We start from the raw sequence: 14,175 nt of genomic DNA on the forward strand, positions 1-14,175 counted from the left end.
ATGAATGAAACATTCAACCACTCATGTGAGATTTCCCTATTCCAGATGAATGAAACATTCAACCACTCATGTGAGATTTCCCTATTCCAGATGAATGAAACATTCAAACACTCATGTGAGATTTCCCTATTCCAGATGAATGAAACATTCAACCACTCATGTGAGATTTCCCTATTCTGGATGGATACTCATGTTGGACTCTATTATTCTTAAAATCACAACACAATGAAGAGCTAGAAGAAGCCATGAATAAAATAAACAAAAGTACCATCATAGGTCCACAAATACACAGCAAGCACATTAGCAATAAACATCCACAATCATACCGATATACATACAGAAACTACATCCACAATCATACCGTTATACAGAAACTACATCCACAATCATACCGCTATACATACAGAAACTATATCCACAATCATACCACTATACAGAAACTACATCCACAATCACACCGTTATACATAAACTACATCCACAATCATACCGATATACAGAAACTACATCCACAATCATACCGTTATACAGAAACTACATCCACAATCATACCGTTATACAGAAACTACATCCACAATCATACTGTTATACATACAGAAACTACATCCTCAATCATACCGTTATACAGAAACTACATCCACAATCACACCGATACACATACAGAAACTACATCCACAATCATACTGTTATACATACAGAAACTACATCCACAATCATACCGATATACAGAAACTACATCCACAATCATACCACTATACAGAAACTACATCCACAATCATACCGATATACAGAAACTACATCCACAATCATACCGTTATACAGAAACTACATCCACAATCACACCATTATACAGAAACTACATCCACAATCACACCGTTATACAGAAACTACATCCACAATCATACCAATATACAGAAACTACATCCACAATCACACCGTTATACAGAAACTACATCCACAATCATACCGATATACAGAAACTACATCCACAATCACACCGATACACATACAGAAACTACATCCACAATCACACCGTTATACAGAAACTACATCCACAATCATACCGATATACAGAAACTACATCCACAATCACACCGATATACATACAGAAACTACATCCACAATCATACCAATATACAGAAACTACATCCACAATCACACCGTTATACAGAAACTACATCCACAATCATACCACTATACAGAAACTACATCCACAATCATACCGTTATACAGAAACTACATCCACAATCATACCACTATACAGAAACTACATCCACAATCATTCTGTTATACAGAAACTACATCCACAATCATACCGTTATACAGAAACTACATCCACAATCATACTGTTATACAGAAACTACATCCACAATCATACCGTTATACAGAAACTACATCCACAATCAAAGCACTATACAGAAACTACATCCACAATCACACCGTTATACATACAGAAACTATATCCACAATCATACTGATTTACAGAAACTGATGGACCTACCTGTATATACTGTCTACATGCCCCGAATACTCGTCCACAAATGTCTTTTCTCTTGTAAGTGATACAACAGTCCTTACATTGTCTATGGTCTCTGTGCAGACCTGTCAATAATAACGTTATAATAATTATACACCTCTTAATTATATCAGTAATTCAGAAACTGCTTTAAAATAAAATTGTTAATCTAAAACTCAATGAATCAAAAATGAAAGTTGAAAGTAACAAATTTTGCTTGTGAAAAATCATGGCTCCAAATCTGATCAAGTTCATTTGATTTCATAATAAGGGGGGGGGGGGGGGGGGGGGGATAAGAAGTTCTGCAACACCAAGCCCTGCTGCAGGTATAGAGAGTGTATGAATGAAATACACAAAACATGGCACTAAATATACACATTCACATTAAGCTTTTCATTGAGAAATGCCTCTCTGTCCTGAAACCATTTAATTAGATACATTTTATTCCATTATTCTCTTCTCACTATATATAAAGTGGCGTCGGTGGCCTAGTGGTTAGGCCGTCAGACTCTCGATTGAAACACAGTACTCTTTATATAGTAAATTCGACCCCAAGCGATGCAATTGCCTGTGGATCGAAAGGTCGTGGGTTTGAGTCCTGGCCGTGGCAGGGCCGACGTTGTGTCCTTGGGAAAGGCACTTTACATGAAATTCCTCACTCCACCCAAGTGTAAAAGGGTACCTGGCTATAGACAGTGAAAGATATTGTTAGAATGTTAGTGCTCTAGTGCTTGTAATGGCAGCTTGCACTGTATGCTACCTAGGAGGCTGAGAAAGTTCCAGATTGATATAAGGTCTGCCGGGGTAATAATGCATTGTAAAGCGCTTTGAGCAGCATACGCTGGAAAAAACGCTATATATAAAACCAATCATTATTATTATACACATTCGCAAGCTTTTCATTGTGAAATGCCTCTCTGTCCTGAAACCTTTAGATACATTTTGTTCCATTATTCTTACCTTCCCGGCCTCTTCCATGGCTTTCTTATCTCCCTTCGCAAAACCAGCCACCAGCCTGGACTGGACGGTGCCCACAGCCACCATAAGAGGCATGAAAGCCAGAATGACCAGGGTCAGTTTCCAGCTGAAGATGAAAGCGACGATGAGGGCAGTGATGATACAAGCCAATGACTCCAGCACCTGACCTATCTTAGTTCCTGTGGCCTGCAGGCAAAAATACAATCATGTCAAATTTTGACACAACTCCGATTACATGTATCTGGATACTTTACATTTATATATAATTATACATGTATATAATTTACGACATTTCTTCAGAAACATTTTTTTTTGCTGCATGTATCTATTCATTAATGAAAAGATAAAGTTCTTTGATTTTGAGATTTGATGATTTAGATGGAGATATCGAATATATTTCACATGACTTACCCCCTGAACAAGTGCAGCATCACTGGCAAGCCTCGTCGTTAACGCACCAACACGGTTCTCATGGCAATCAAAAAAGCTTATATCCTTCAAAATGATTAAAATATTTCTGGTACAGCAAATGTTATATCCATTGTGATAATCCGAGGTCAAAGTATATACTAAATTAGCAAACAATTCTACCTGTATATCATATTCCACATAACACAGATTTCTCATGTATTATTCATCTAATCTGAGAACAACACTTATCATAATTAAATTTGAGTACTTTGCCATACGATCCACTTGATTAGATTACATTAGATTACCTGCCAAACGATCGACTTGAATGCTAGTTTCCTCATCCTCAAAGTTAAATCAGAGCCGGCTTTCACAAAACTAATGGACTGTCAAGGAAATATAAAACATCTGTGAAAATACTTTTTAAATTTTATATGCCTTCTTCAATACACATCACCCTGACAATGATTTTGTGAATTTGGAATTATTTCTCTTATATACATGTCAAACAGGGTAGGAAATGATGAGCTCCTCATACTGTACTGGTCAGTGTGATTCTCAGACAGGCACAATGGCCCAGAGGTCAGGCAAACTTTAACAGCCAGACGTGTACAACCACAAAATTCCATTTAAGTATTAATAAACTTCACAAAACTGAAAATCATGACTGGCAAATTTTGAAAATGGCAGTTTACTTTTACATCTACCCAGATCTGCAAGGCTCATATAATTTCAAGGAGTTTCCAACCCTGATGTAGAAGTAAATAAAGTTAACTGCCAGGAATTACCTGTATTGCCAAATTCATTATACCGACACATTTTTAAAATCACAAACGATTGCACTCAGTTGAATGAGAATCAATTACTCTATATCTATGCATCTGTGACGTATTTCCTTCGGAAATTTTGTGACAATGTATTATTCATTCTTAAAATGACAGAGGAACACAAATTAAATTGAAAACATTACCAAGATTAATCGAAGCAAGGAATTGAAGACAGCAATGCCGAATACGACACCCACTAATATTCCCGCTATCTCGTCCTGCTCCTCTTTTGTCATCGAGAACACCTGAAAAAAGTACAGACAATTTAATATTCCTCCAACCTCGTCCTGAAAAATTACAGACAAATGACGGTAAGAAAAAGATGTACAGGTAACTCTCGAATTATCGCCACTCAATTCATCGCCATTTTCGTTATAATGCCGCATTTTTCTAGGAACATTTTCCCTGTTACTTAAAACTCTCGTTAAAACGCCAAATTCGCTATCGCCATTTGCCACAGTGTTTTCATTACAAAATTCCATTTCAACGTGTTAATTATCTCGATAAACCGCCATGGGTGTACATGGTCAGTGAAGCAGTAAATTGGTCATTATCGATCTCCGGCGTACACCTGGACAGAAGGATCCCAGTAATTGCTGTATTGAATAAATAACTCGAGATGAACTGTAATAAAGTTGTTTATACATCATAGAAACACATTTCAATTTAGCTATGGCTTCGCCACGAAAGAGGCGACATCTTAGCAGCAAAGGATGCAATTCTTGTCAACCCTGAGTCCCTGATCCAATCTCTAAAGGCTCGCCTGCCAGGAAACGGCACTGCAGTGCACTCAATACTGACTTAGAAAAGGCGTTGTTTATGTGGTTTACGCAAGTCAGGACAAAAAAACCCCAACATTCCTGTTACCGGGGATATGATAATTGAAAAGGGAAAACAGTATGGTGCAGAGCTAGGAATATCCAATTTCAAATATTCTGAAGGGTGGCTAACTCGTTTCAAACAACGTCATGGAATTTCTTCCAGAATTATAAGCGGTGAAAGTGCCAGAATTGATGTGAGTTTGATAACTGATGGCCGGAAAGAGGCAATAGAAGTAATGAAAAATTATGATTTGAAAGATATTTATAACATAGACGAGACAGTATTGTTTACCAAATGTTACCCGATCGCTCACTTACATAAGTATTGTAAATAGAGGAAAGATAACTCTTACATATACAAGAACGGTAACTATATTTCTTCAAGATGGCAGTAATTCAATTCATCGCCAAATTCGTTATAATGCCATAATTTCATCAGAACAAAAGGTGGCGGTTTATCGAGAGTTGACTGTACGCAGAAATCTGCATCAATTCCATCGTCTACAGTCCCTTCATATTTGACAATAATTCATACCACTCATAATGCATTAATACCGCTCTTAATAATTTATGCAATAAATATCATAACAGTTAATTGCTATTATAGGATTAGGAAATCTCTAATTCATTCAGAAGATGCTGATGCTTAGAATGATCATGCTGCTGGTGGAGACAATGTTAAGGTGAACACAGCAGATTACCTTCTATGAGTTACCAACCTTGTGAGAACTCTCCTCAGTTTAACCGGCACCATCGATTTATCATTATGTACTGATGTCAAATGGAAGATATACAGTGCTCCCTCGAAATATTGCCAGCTTTTGTTCAAGACGAATTTGGGTAAAAAGTTGGGGTGGCAATTAATATAATAACGTATTCACTATTCCTGACAATTCACTGACCAATCAAAAGAAATTCAATTCTGTAAATTATTTGGGCTCCATTCTGTATAAACATTTAGATAACCTTGAATCTAATTCAGCAATTATTAGTAATTAACCTGAACATCTGAATATCTTGTCCAACCTGTTACAATTTACAGCACCACTTTCAACGTAAAGGTGTGATTAAGAATGGGTGTTACGTAATATTGCATGGCATTATTATCGATAGTAAACCCTAAAAAAGTTGACCATTTGTTCGTGAAAATCACCTACATATGGCATTATGCGGGGTTGGCATTATAACGGGGTTGGCATTATAACGGGGTTGGCATTATAACGGGGGTGTTAACATGGGAGGAATCTGTTCTTTAGGATTTTCAGGCAATAAGTGGGTGTGGCATTATAACGGAGGACAATGTATCAAGGGAGCACCAGACATACAGTAAAACCTCGTTATCCCAAACTTGATAGGACTGAGAAAAAAGTTCGAGAAATCCAAGGATTCGAGGTATTGAGGGTAAAATACTTAAAGAATAAGTGGTTGAGACTTCTGAATCACTTCAACATATCCCTGGTATTTGAGATATCCGTGTTCTAGATACTGAAGTTCAACAGCTACTGTATATCGAAATGTGAAGAGTGATGCCATCTGTCTGGCTTTAATTGGAAGACTTAAAACTGGTTCTCTGTTGATTAATAAGACACATCAATCAACAGGGAACCAGTTTACTGTAGAACTTAACTATAGTTTACAATAATTTTCACGTAATTTTACTAAATTTAAAAATTCAAATTAAATCAAAATTTCTCCTGAATTCTGTGAAGCTTAATACTCAGAATTTCCCCTATTCTCACACCGTTTTAACAACTTGCAGTACTCATTTGAAATAATGGTACAACGTATACAAAAATCATGCAGTGTTATATTATAATTTCTGATTGGGTGTTACATGTATACATACTTCCAAAAACTCTGCCATCAAGAAGGAGAAGGCAGGCTGCAGAGCACCCACAATTACAGAACATATACTGCCCACTGTAATGTAGAACCACTCAGGAGAGTTCATCTTCAGGATTTTTCCAATCGGAGCAAGAGACGTATCGCTTTCCGCTTCCTCCTAAAATTAAAAAAAAAATGTTTCTCAGCCCCTATTAAAAGATGCTACATACCAATTTTGGTGATACATGTAAATGATTGAGTAGTTTCCGAGAAGGTGAAACTATTCAACAGCGAGGCATGAATATTCAACAGTGAGGCATGAATATTCAACAGTGAGGCATGAATAACAGTATGGCAACCACGTGACTCGGGTGATCTTAAGAATTCAGTGTCTGCTGACAGACAAATAGTCCCGCACTGTCACACAGACAAAAGTCAAACATTTTACTACTGAGAAAATTTAGGGTATACCTTTCCCCCTTTGACAACAAATGAATATTTCCCCTTTCACATGTAAAAATTTACCTTCAATTGTAGAAACGACACATGATAGTATGACAATTTTAACAGATATCACTTATTTTATATATTCAAGTCATTTTTTATAATTATCAAAGCCTTAAAATATAGATACGTCTCAGTAATCAATCAATTTAATATATTCCTGTTTTGAGATATTATAATCTGAGGATGTCCTCCACCCCACCCTCCTCCCCTGGAAGCTCAGGACTGCATTCTCAAAAATTCCCCTTCAATTGAAATGGGAGTAACATCTAAAAGCTGGATAAAACCTGAATTTCTGAATCAGTTAATACATGTATATAACAGATGCAATTAATTCTGTCAATTTCCTGTATGCTACAGCGATTGCTATGAACTTGCCTCCTCTTTGTCTTCAGTACCCTCATAGTGACTGCTTTTGCTGTGGTGACTCATAGCCGACATCTGTCTTTCCATGGGCACATGTTGAACTTTGACCTTGTGAATTAATGAAGCATGTTCGTCTGGTTCTTCCTCATCAAACATCCCATGTTCTAGTTCATCAGCCACTAAGGAGACAGAATTCAAAAATAAAATATAAAAATACTTTGAAATTAACATAGGAAATACCATCAGGCTTTGTCACAATGACGTACATTTATGATCAAAGTTTTCTTACCACAATAGATACATACAGTATATCGTACACAATTTAATTTTTACCTGTGACATAAAAATCACTGGAAAATTTTGAAACAGAAGCCCAGCTGCATAAGCAGTCATATTTTCCAACCAACCCATTACTCAATTTTTAGAATTAATTCCCTTATTTGAACAGAGTATTGAGCATTTTTTATGTACACATATTCCTATGAATTTCTAATCATATCTGATTTGATAGTGTCATTCTACGTGAACTAAATCTAAAAGTAGATTTCAAGAAAATTAGTGTGGCTTCTAGAGTGCAAATTCTGGATTTTCTGGTGACAAATGCTACAATAAGACTAAGATTGACTAAATAAAGCATTGTGAAAGGACTGTGGTCACAGATCTTTTTCTACAACATATAATGTGCAGTTACTTACACAGTACAGAATAAAGTGGTACTTGTATAATGTACTACGTGACACAGATGTCTCCTACTGCCTTCTCACATTGACAAATTTCATTATCATGCAGACAGAATATGGCAAAACCTATTCTCAATCAGCATACATGTGCTTAATGTATCAGTGAAATGAAAATGTTCACCCTCATGCAAGAACCTGAATTTTTCCTTGTGTCATACATGCAACCTTTGACCCTAATAATCAATTCCACATGCAAGATCCTAGTAACAATGCTGTAGATGTTCCAATGATTGATGGATAAAAAACCGATTCTGACATGCCGAATGCTTCCATTCACTTACTAAACAAGGCTTTTCATGCACAAATGACATCACAAGTTGACGTAGCTATAAGCTGGGAGTGGAACAACAAAACATACAGAAATCAAGGTTTATGCGATGTGGAAAACAGTCAGAAAGGCAACTCGTTACGCAATAATTAACACTTAATTTTTACTGTAAACCAACTTCTAAAATCAACTGCATTCGTACATCTAAAATCATTGATTTTGCAGAATGTTATTTCCGTAAGTACACAAAACTGTATTCCGCGAGTACATGAATAAATGGTTTTTGCATGACCATTGGCAATAACTTAAATTAATTGAACATTATTTTTGAAAAATCTGTAGCCTTTCTGACCATCATCTGCAGTCTCCATGCTGTCACAGACTATAAACATGAACATGACACACTTACCATGTTTTGAACTCACCCACGCCAGAAATGAGCTCATGTTAGGTGAGCTTTTGTCCAGAGATAATGCAACTAATCAGAAATATGAATCGAGTTAAAAAAAATGGTAAAGAAAGATTTTTTTTTGGACATATTAATTGTGGCAGTGCGGATTTTCATGCAATGTCGACCTGCTACAAAATTCCTCACCATGATCATGACAGACAGGTGATGAAATCAGAGTGTCATAATGATATCATAACAAGAGGCCCATGGGCTACATCGTCAACCTGAGTTAACTTAACCCATATTTAAAGATTTTCCTTATATATTCGCATATAATAAATTGATCCCTATTGTGGCTCCAACCTACCCTCGGGGGCCATGATTTTTACAAACTTGAATCTGCACTATGTCAGGAAGCTTTCATGTAAATGTAAAGTTCTTTGGCCGAATGGTTCTTGAGAAGGAGATTTTTAAAGATTTTCCCCCTATATATTTTTATGTAAAACTTTGATTCCTTATTGTGGCCCCTCCCTTCCCTTGGGGTGGGTGGGGTGGGGGCATAATTTTAACAAACTTGAATCTACATTATGTCAGGAAGTTTTCATGTAAATATAAACCTTTCTGGCCCAGTGATTTTTCAAAAGATGACTTTTTAAAGATTTTCCCTATATATTTGTATGTAAAACTTTCATCCCCTATTGTGGCCCTATTCTACCCCCAGGAGCCATAATCTTAACAAACTTGAATCTGCACTATGTAAGGAAGCTTTCATGTAAATTTGTACTTTCCTGGCACAGTGGTTCTTGAGAAGAGTTTCAAAGATTTTACCTGCATGTAGATCTTCACATAAAAAACTTTGATCCCCTATTGTGGCCCCAACTTACTCCCCGAGGGTCATGGTTTTTACAAATGTGAATCTGTACCATATCAGGAAGCTTTCATGTAAATTTCAGCTCTTTTGGCCTAGTGGTTCTTGTTTTTTAAATGACCCAACCATATTTTTGCATTTTTGTAATTAACTCCCCTTTGAAGAGGGCATGGTCCTTCATTAGTACAAATCTGAAAGCCCTTCACCCAAGGATGTTTTGTGCCAAGTTTGGTTGAAATTGGCCCAATGGTTCTGGAGAAGAAGATTTTTAAAAGTCACCAACGTATTTTCACTATTTCATTATTATCTCCCTTTGAAAAGGGGCGTGATACTTCATTTGAACAAACTTGAATCCCCTTAGTTCATCCAAAGATGCTTTGTGTTTGATTGAAATTGGCCCAGTGGTTCTGGAGAGGAAGTTGAAAATGTGAAAAGTTTACGATGACAACAATGACGGACAACAAAATTTTGATCAGAAAAGCTGACTTGAGCCTTCGGGTCAGGTTAATAGCTACAAACTGAAAGAATTAAAATTGAAATAGAAATCTATCTGATAAGCATTATAGGTGTCTTTTTCATGATAATTATAAAGTTTGGCTTTCCATTGAACAAATGATTGTGATAAAATCTACAAAATAGTTTCTTGCGTATTATTCTTCACAACCACGTGTGTTTAGTTACAATGCTCCATGTATTTCATAGACGACAATAATTTACTGAAGTTCAAAACAATTTCAAAAGAAATTTAATTCGCAAGAAATGGTTCAACATTAGTCTAGAAAATAATGCTTATAAAAACTGTTACAATTATAGCTCTTTTGATTGTGGTACTGTACCTTCTTCAATTTCTTCATGAGGCTGGGACTGTAAACAAAGAAACAAAATTTAAAATTCCAATAAATTAAATACATTTGTGGTATTCCTTTATTATATAAACATATACATGTATACTAGGGTTATCAATATTTAGTAACCGGTTCCTCACCTGCTTTTCTGATTGAATACTCATAATTTTTTAAGTTACAAACCTGCATAAATCATCACGATTTTTTTTTGTGTACGTATTTTTTGAGATCTTGATCATTAGAAGAGGGGGAAAAGTCATTCAAACAGTATTGATGAACATCAATGAAGTTCAACATAATCATAAAAAAAATACAGAATTTTTAAATGCAACTTTGGTTTTATTGCTAAATTGTGAAGTGAATGAGATAGGACCTTTGATGTCATCATCCTTGATACGTAAATTGTACGTTGCAAATACATCATACATGTACAGTGAAACTTCTCTAAACCGGCCAGCTGTCGGACCGAAAAAAAAAACGGCCGGTTTAGAGGGGTGGCCGGTATACCGAGAATTTAGCATTTAAAGACATTTCAGCTCAATTTTTATTAGATATTTCATTGATATAACACAAGCCATATAATATGGTGTTCAAGGACTATTATTTCACTATTGGAAATAAAACAAAATAATTTACTAACATGTTTATTTTCAATTTATAGCACTAAAACTAATTAAACATGAAGAAACATTTTTACATTGACATGCATAAATAATGGAAAACATTTCGTTTAAATAAAACTGCATTTGATATATGTATAGAAATCTGTAGACTAGCAGCATTTATGTAGAATTTCGGCTTATGTTTTAATAAACAAACACATTGCAATTTGATTGCTGCAATTAATACACAGAGTAGGTACAGCTCACTTTGATATGGGGATCTATGATCAATTATCGACGGAGATCAAACTAGTCCGCTTGTACATGTACCTACAGGTAATTATTACAAGAAAGAGTCTTGCTGCAATCATCTAATTTTAACTAAAAATTTATAACAGGATACATAAAGAAAACACAGAGGCCTATTATTGGAATTCCTCTTACCTATAAAAACTCTACGTCCATTGCTTACATGTATATCGTTAAAAAATTTGTGTTTTGACATTTTTGAAAAGTACAGTAGTAAATATATAATTTTAATTTAGATGTTTTTTAGGAATTTTAAGTCTATGAAAACCCCCCAAAAATCATTTATCTATTGAAAATTATCATTAACAGTCATGGGTTTGTTGTTTATTCACTACCGCTTATAGCCATGGTGCAACAATATAGCGTATTGATTGTATTCATTCAATATGTGCATATCTGTTTATAACATTTCGTACAGAAATTTGAAATGGTCACTTGGATTAGCCAAGCACCAATTAATACCCTGGACAGCACAGGTAAACTATAGAACTTATAGAGGACATTTGTGTTTTTCACACCTCCGGTTGATAATTTCCCACCTGGCTGGTAGGTCAGTAATTTTTCGCACCTGGCCGGTCTTAATCACCCCTCTGGCCAAATTTTCTAGTCTTCAAATAGTGGCCAGTATTATATGGGTAATTTACACTTGTTTGTTAACAACTGTACTTTAAAAAGTGGCCGATGTCCGGTTTACAGGGATGGCCGGTTTTGTGAGACTTTCTTTGTAAGGAAATGTTAAGGTTTCTGCCGGGACTTTGAAAATCAGCCGATATTCAGGGAGAACTGGTTTTCTGAGGGGCCGGTTTGGAGAAGTTTCACAGTATATCTTGTACCATACCTTCCCAATAAATCAGTTCAACTTCACAAAATTGAAATTTAAAGGTTTTGAACAGAGGTGTTTAATACATATCTGTAGCTTGACCAGTAAACAGGTGTTTAATACATACCTGTAGCTTGACCAGTAAACAGGTGTTTAATACATACCTGTCGTTTGACCAGTAAACAGGTGTTTAATACATACCTGTAGTTTGACCAGTGTGTAGTACAATCCTTTCCTGTTCATGAGGTCATCATGACTTCCTCTCTCCTGCACAAGACCATCCGCCATACTAAATATAACATCGGCATTCCTAACCGTGGTCAAACGATGAGCAACAACTATGGTGGTCCTACCTATTTCTGCCTGGAAGAAAAATCAAAACACTATAAAAAGAGATATCTACATTTAATAATCATATAAACACTTACAAGTCTTAATTCGTTTTAGGAAGATATTTCAATTTTCAAAATGCATGAGGGTATGAACTGTGATGCTTCACGGCGGCATCATTCATGAAGTGCATTGGTGCTTCAGGAAAAGTATGACGACTAGCATTTAGTCTAGCATTTTGCGCCCTGATGTATTTTCAAAGTTTGTTTTTAATATTTACATTCTACTTTCATTTCTGTCACTCCCAGCCATTAAAATAGATGTCCTACGGTACTACATCTATTGGGCTGATCTGTATTCATGCATGTTCATGCCTTGTTTACATCTGTAGCGTAGTGTTCAGGAGGAAATGCATATCATTACAATTTGTAAATGCCCATCCCTCACTTCACAGCTTGTGTGTACTTAAAAACAATTGATAGTTCGCTGGAATTTCTTTGCCAATTAAAATATTATTAGCTAAAATTGTTCATGTAATTAGCAACTTCAATTCTTAAAATAATTTGTGATGTACAGTCCTAAATAAATCATATAAGTTTTTTTTTCAATTTACATGTACAGTACAAGAAGTCTTAGAAAGTTTTCTTAAGCGTCAATAATCACTAATAGTCTATAAGGTAACTGATACCAAGGATAGTCAACCATATGAGCCCTAACTCATCCGCAGTAACTGTTGTTTATTTTCAGTATACTGGCCATCCTTCAAATTCGGCCAGTTCATTTGTCCCATAGTTGCCCAGACTGTGTATGAAGGATGCTCACTGTATATACCCTATAATAAACAATATATTTATTGCCGGTAGATAAATCTAACGTTTTCATCGAACACATGTTTGTCTATTTATAGTTCATAAGACTTAATTTATGCATTGTACACCTGTAAGATCGGTTTTGTAGAGCATGCCTGGCATGATCCGTTTTTCAAGCTCAAGCTCAAGACTTGGCGTTCTTCATATGCTTTACACCACCACTTTACACCACCAACCCTTCCTCCGCTTTACACCACAAACCCTTCCTCCACTTTACACCATCAACCCTTCTTCCACTTTACACCACCAACCCTTCCTCTACTTTAAACCATCAGCCCTTCCACCACTTTACACCACCAACCCTTCCTCTACTTTAAACCACCAACCCTTTCTCCACTTTACACCACCAACTCTTCCTCTACTTTAAACCACCAACCCTTTCTCCACTTTACACCACCAGCCCTTCCTCTGTTTTACACCACCAACCCTTCCTCTGCTTTATACCACCAACCCTTCCTTCACTTTACATCAAACAACCCTTCCTCGGATTTACACCAACCAACCCTTCCTCCACATTCACCACCAACCCTTCCTCTGCTTTACACCAACCAACCCTTCCTCCACATTCACCACCACCAACCCTTCCTCCACTTTACAACACCAACCCTTCCTCTACTTTACACCATCAACCCTTCCTCCACTTTACAACACCAACCCTTCCTCTACTTTAAACCATCAGCCCTTCCACCACTTTACACCACCAACCCTTCCTCTACTTTAAACCACCAACCCTTTCTCCACTTTACACCACCAACTCTTCCTCTACTTTAAACCACCAACCCTTTCTCCACTTTACACCACCAGCCCTTCCTCTGTTTTACACCACCAACCCTTCCTCTGCTTTATACCACCAACCCTTCCTTCACTTTACATCAAACAACCCTTCC

At 36.4% G+C, this 14,175-nt stretch overlaps 1 protein-coding gene across 6 annotated transcripts in view; it reads right to left on the reverse strand.

Moving 5' to 3' along the window:
* Nucleotides 1–14,175, reverse strand: part of LOC125665602 (phosphatidylcholine translocator ABCB4-like) — a 55,301-nt gene that overhangs the window by 11,226 nt on the left and 29,900 nt on the right. For 5 of the 6 annotated variants that reach the window (XM_048898314.2, XM_048898315.2, XM_056152331.1 and 2 more), the window contains 10 exons: nt 12,291–12,452; nt 10,350–10,377; nt 8,664–8,732; nt 7,259–7,425; nt 6,399–6,554; nt 3,875–3,976; nt 3,213–3,290; nt 2,905–2,988; nt 2,476–2,679; nt 1,501–1,601 (listed from right to left, as the gene is read on the reverse strand). In XM_048898314.2, coding sequence (XP_048754271.2) covers nt 1,501–1,601; nt 2,476–2,679; nt 2,905–2,988; nt 3,213–3,290; nt 3,875–3,976; nt 6,399–6,554; nt 7,259–7,425; nt 8,664–8,732; nt 10,350–10,377; nt 12,291–12,452 — 1,151 coding nt within the window. The remainder of the gene's footprint in view (nt 1–1,500; nt 1,602–2,475; nt 2,680–2,904; nt 2,989–3,212; nt 3,291–3,874; nt 3,977–6,398; nt 6,555–7,258; nt 7,426–8,663; nt 8,733–10,349; nt 10,378–12,290; nt 12,453–14,175) is intronic. The other variant, XM_048898318.2, reaches the window with a different exon arrangement.

This window comes from Ostrea edulis, chromosome 10 (genome assembly GCF_947568905.1).
Source record: "Ostrea edulis chromosome 10, xbOstEdul1.1, whole genome shotgun sequence".
In the NCBI taxonomy this organism is placed as follows: Eukaryota; Metazoa; Mollusca; class Bivalvia; order Ostreida; family Ostreidae; genus Ostrea; species Ostrea edulis.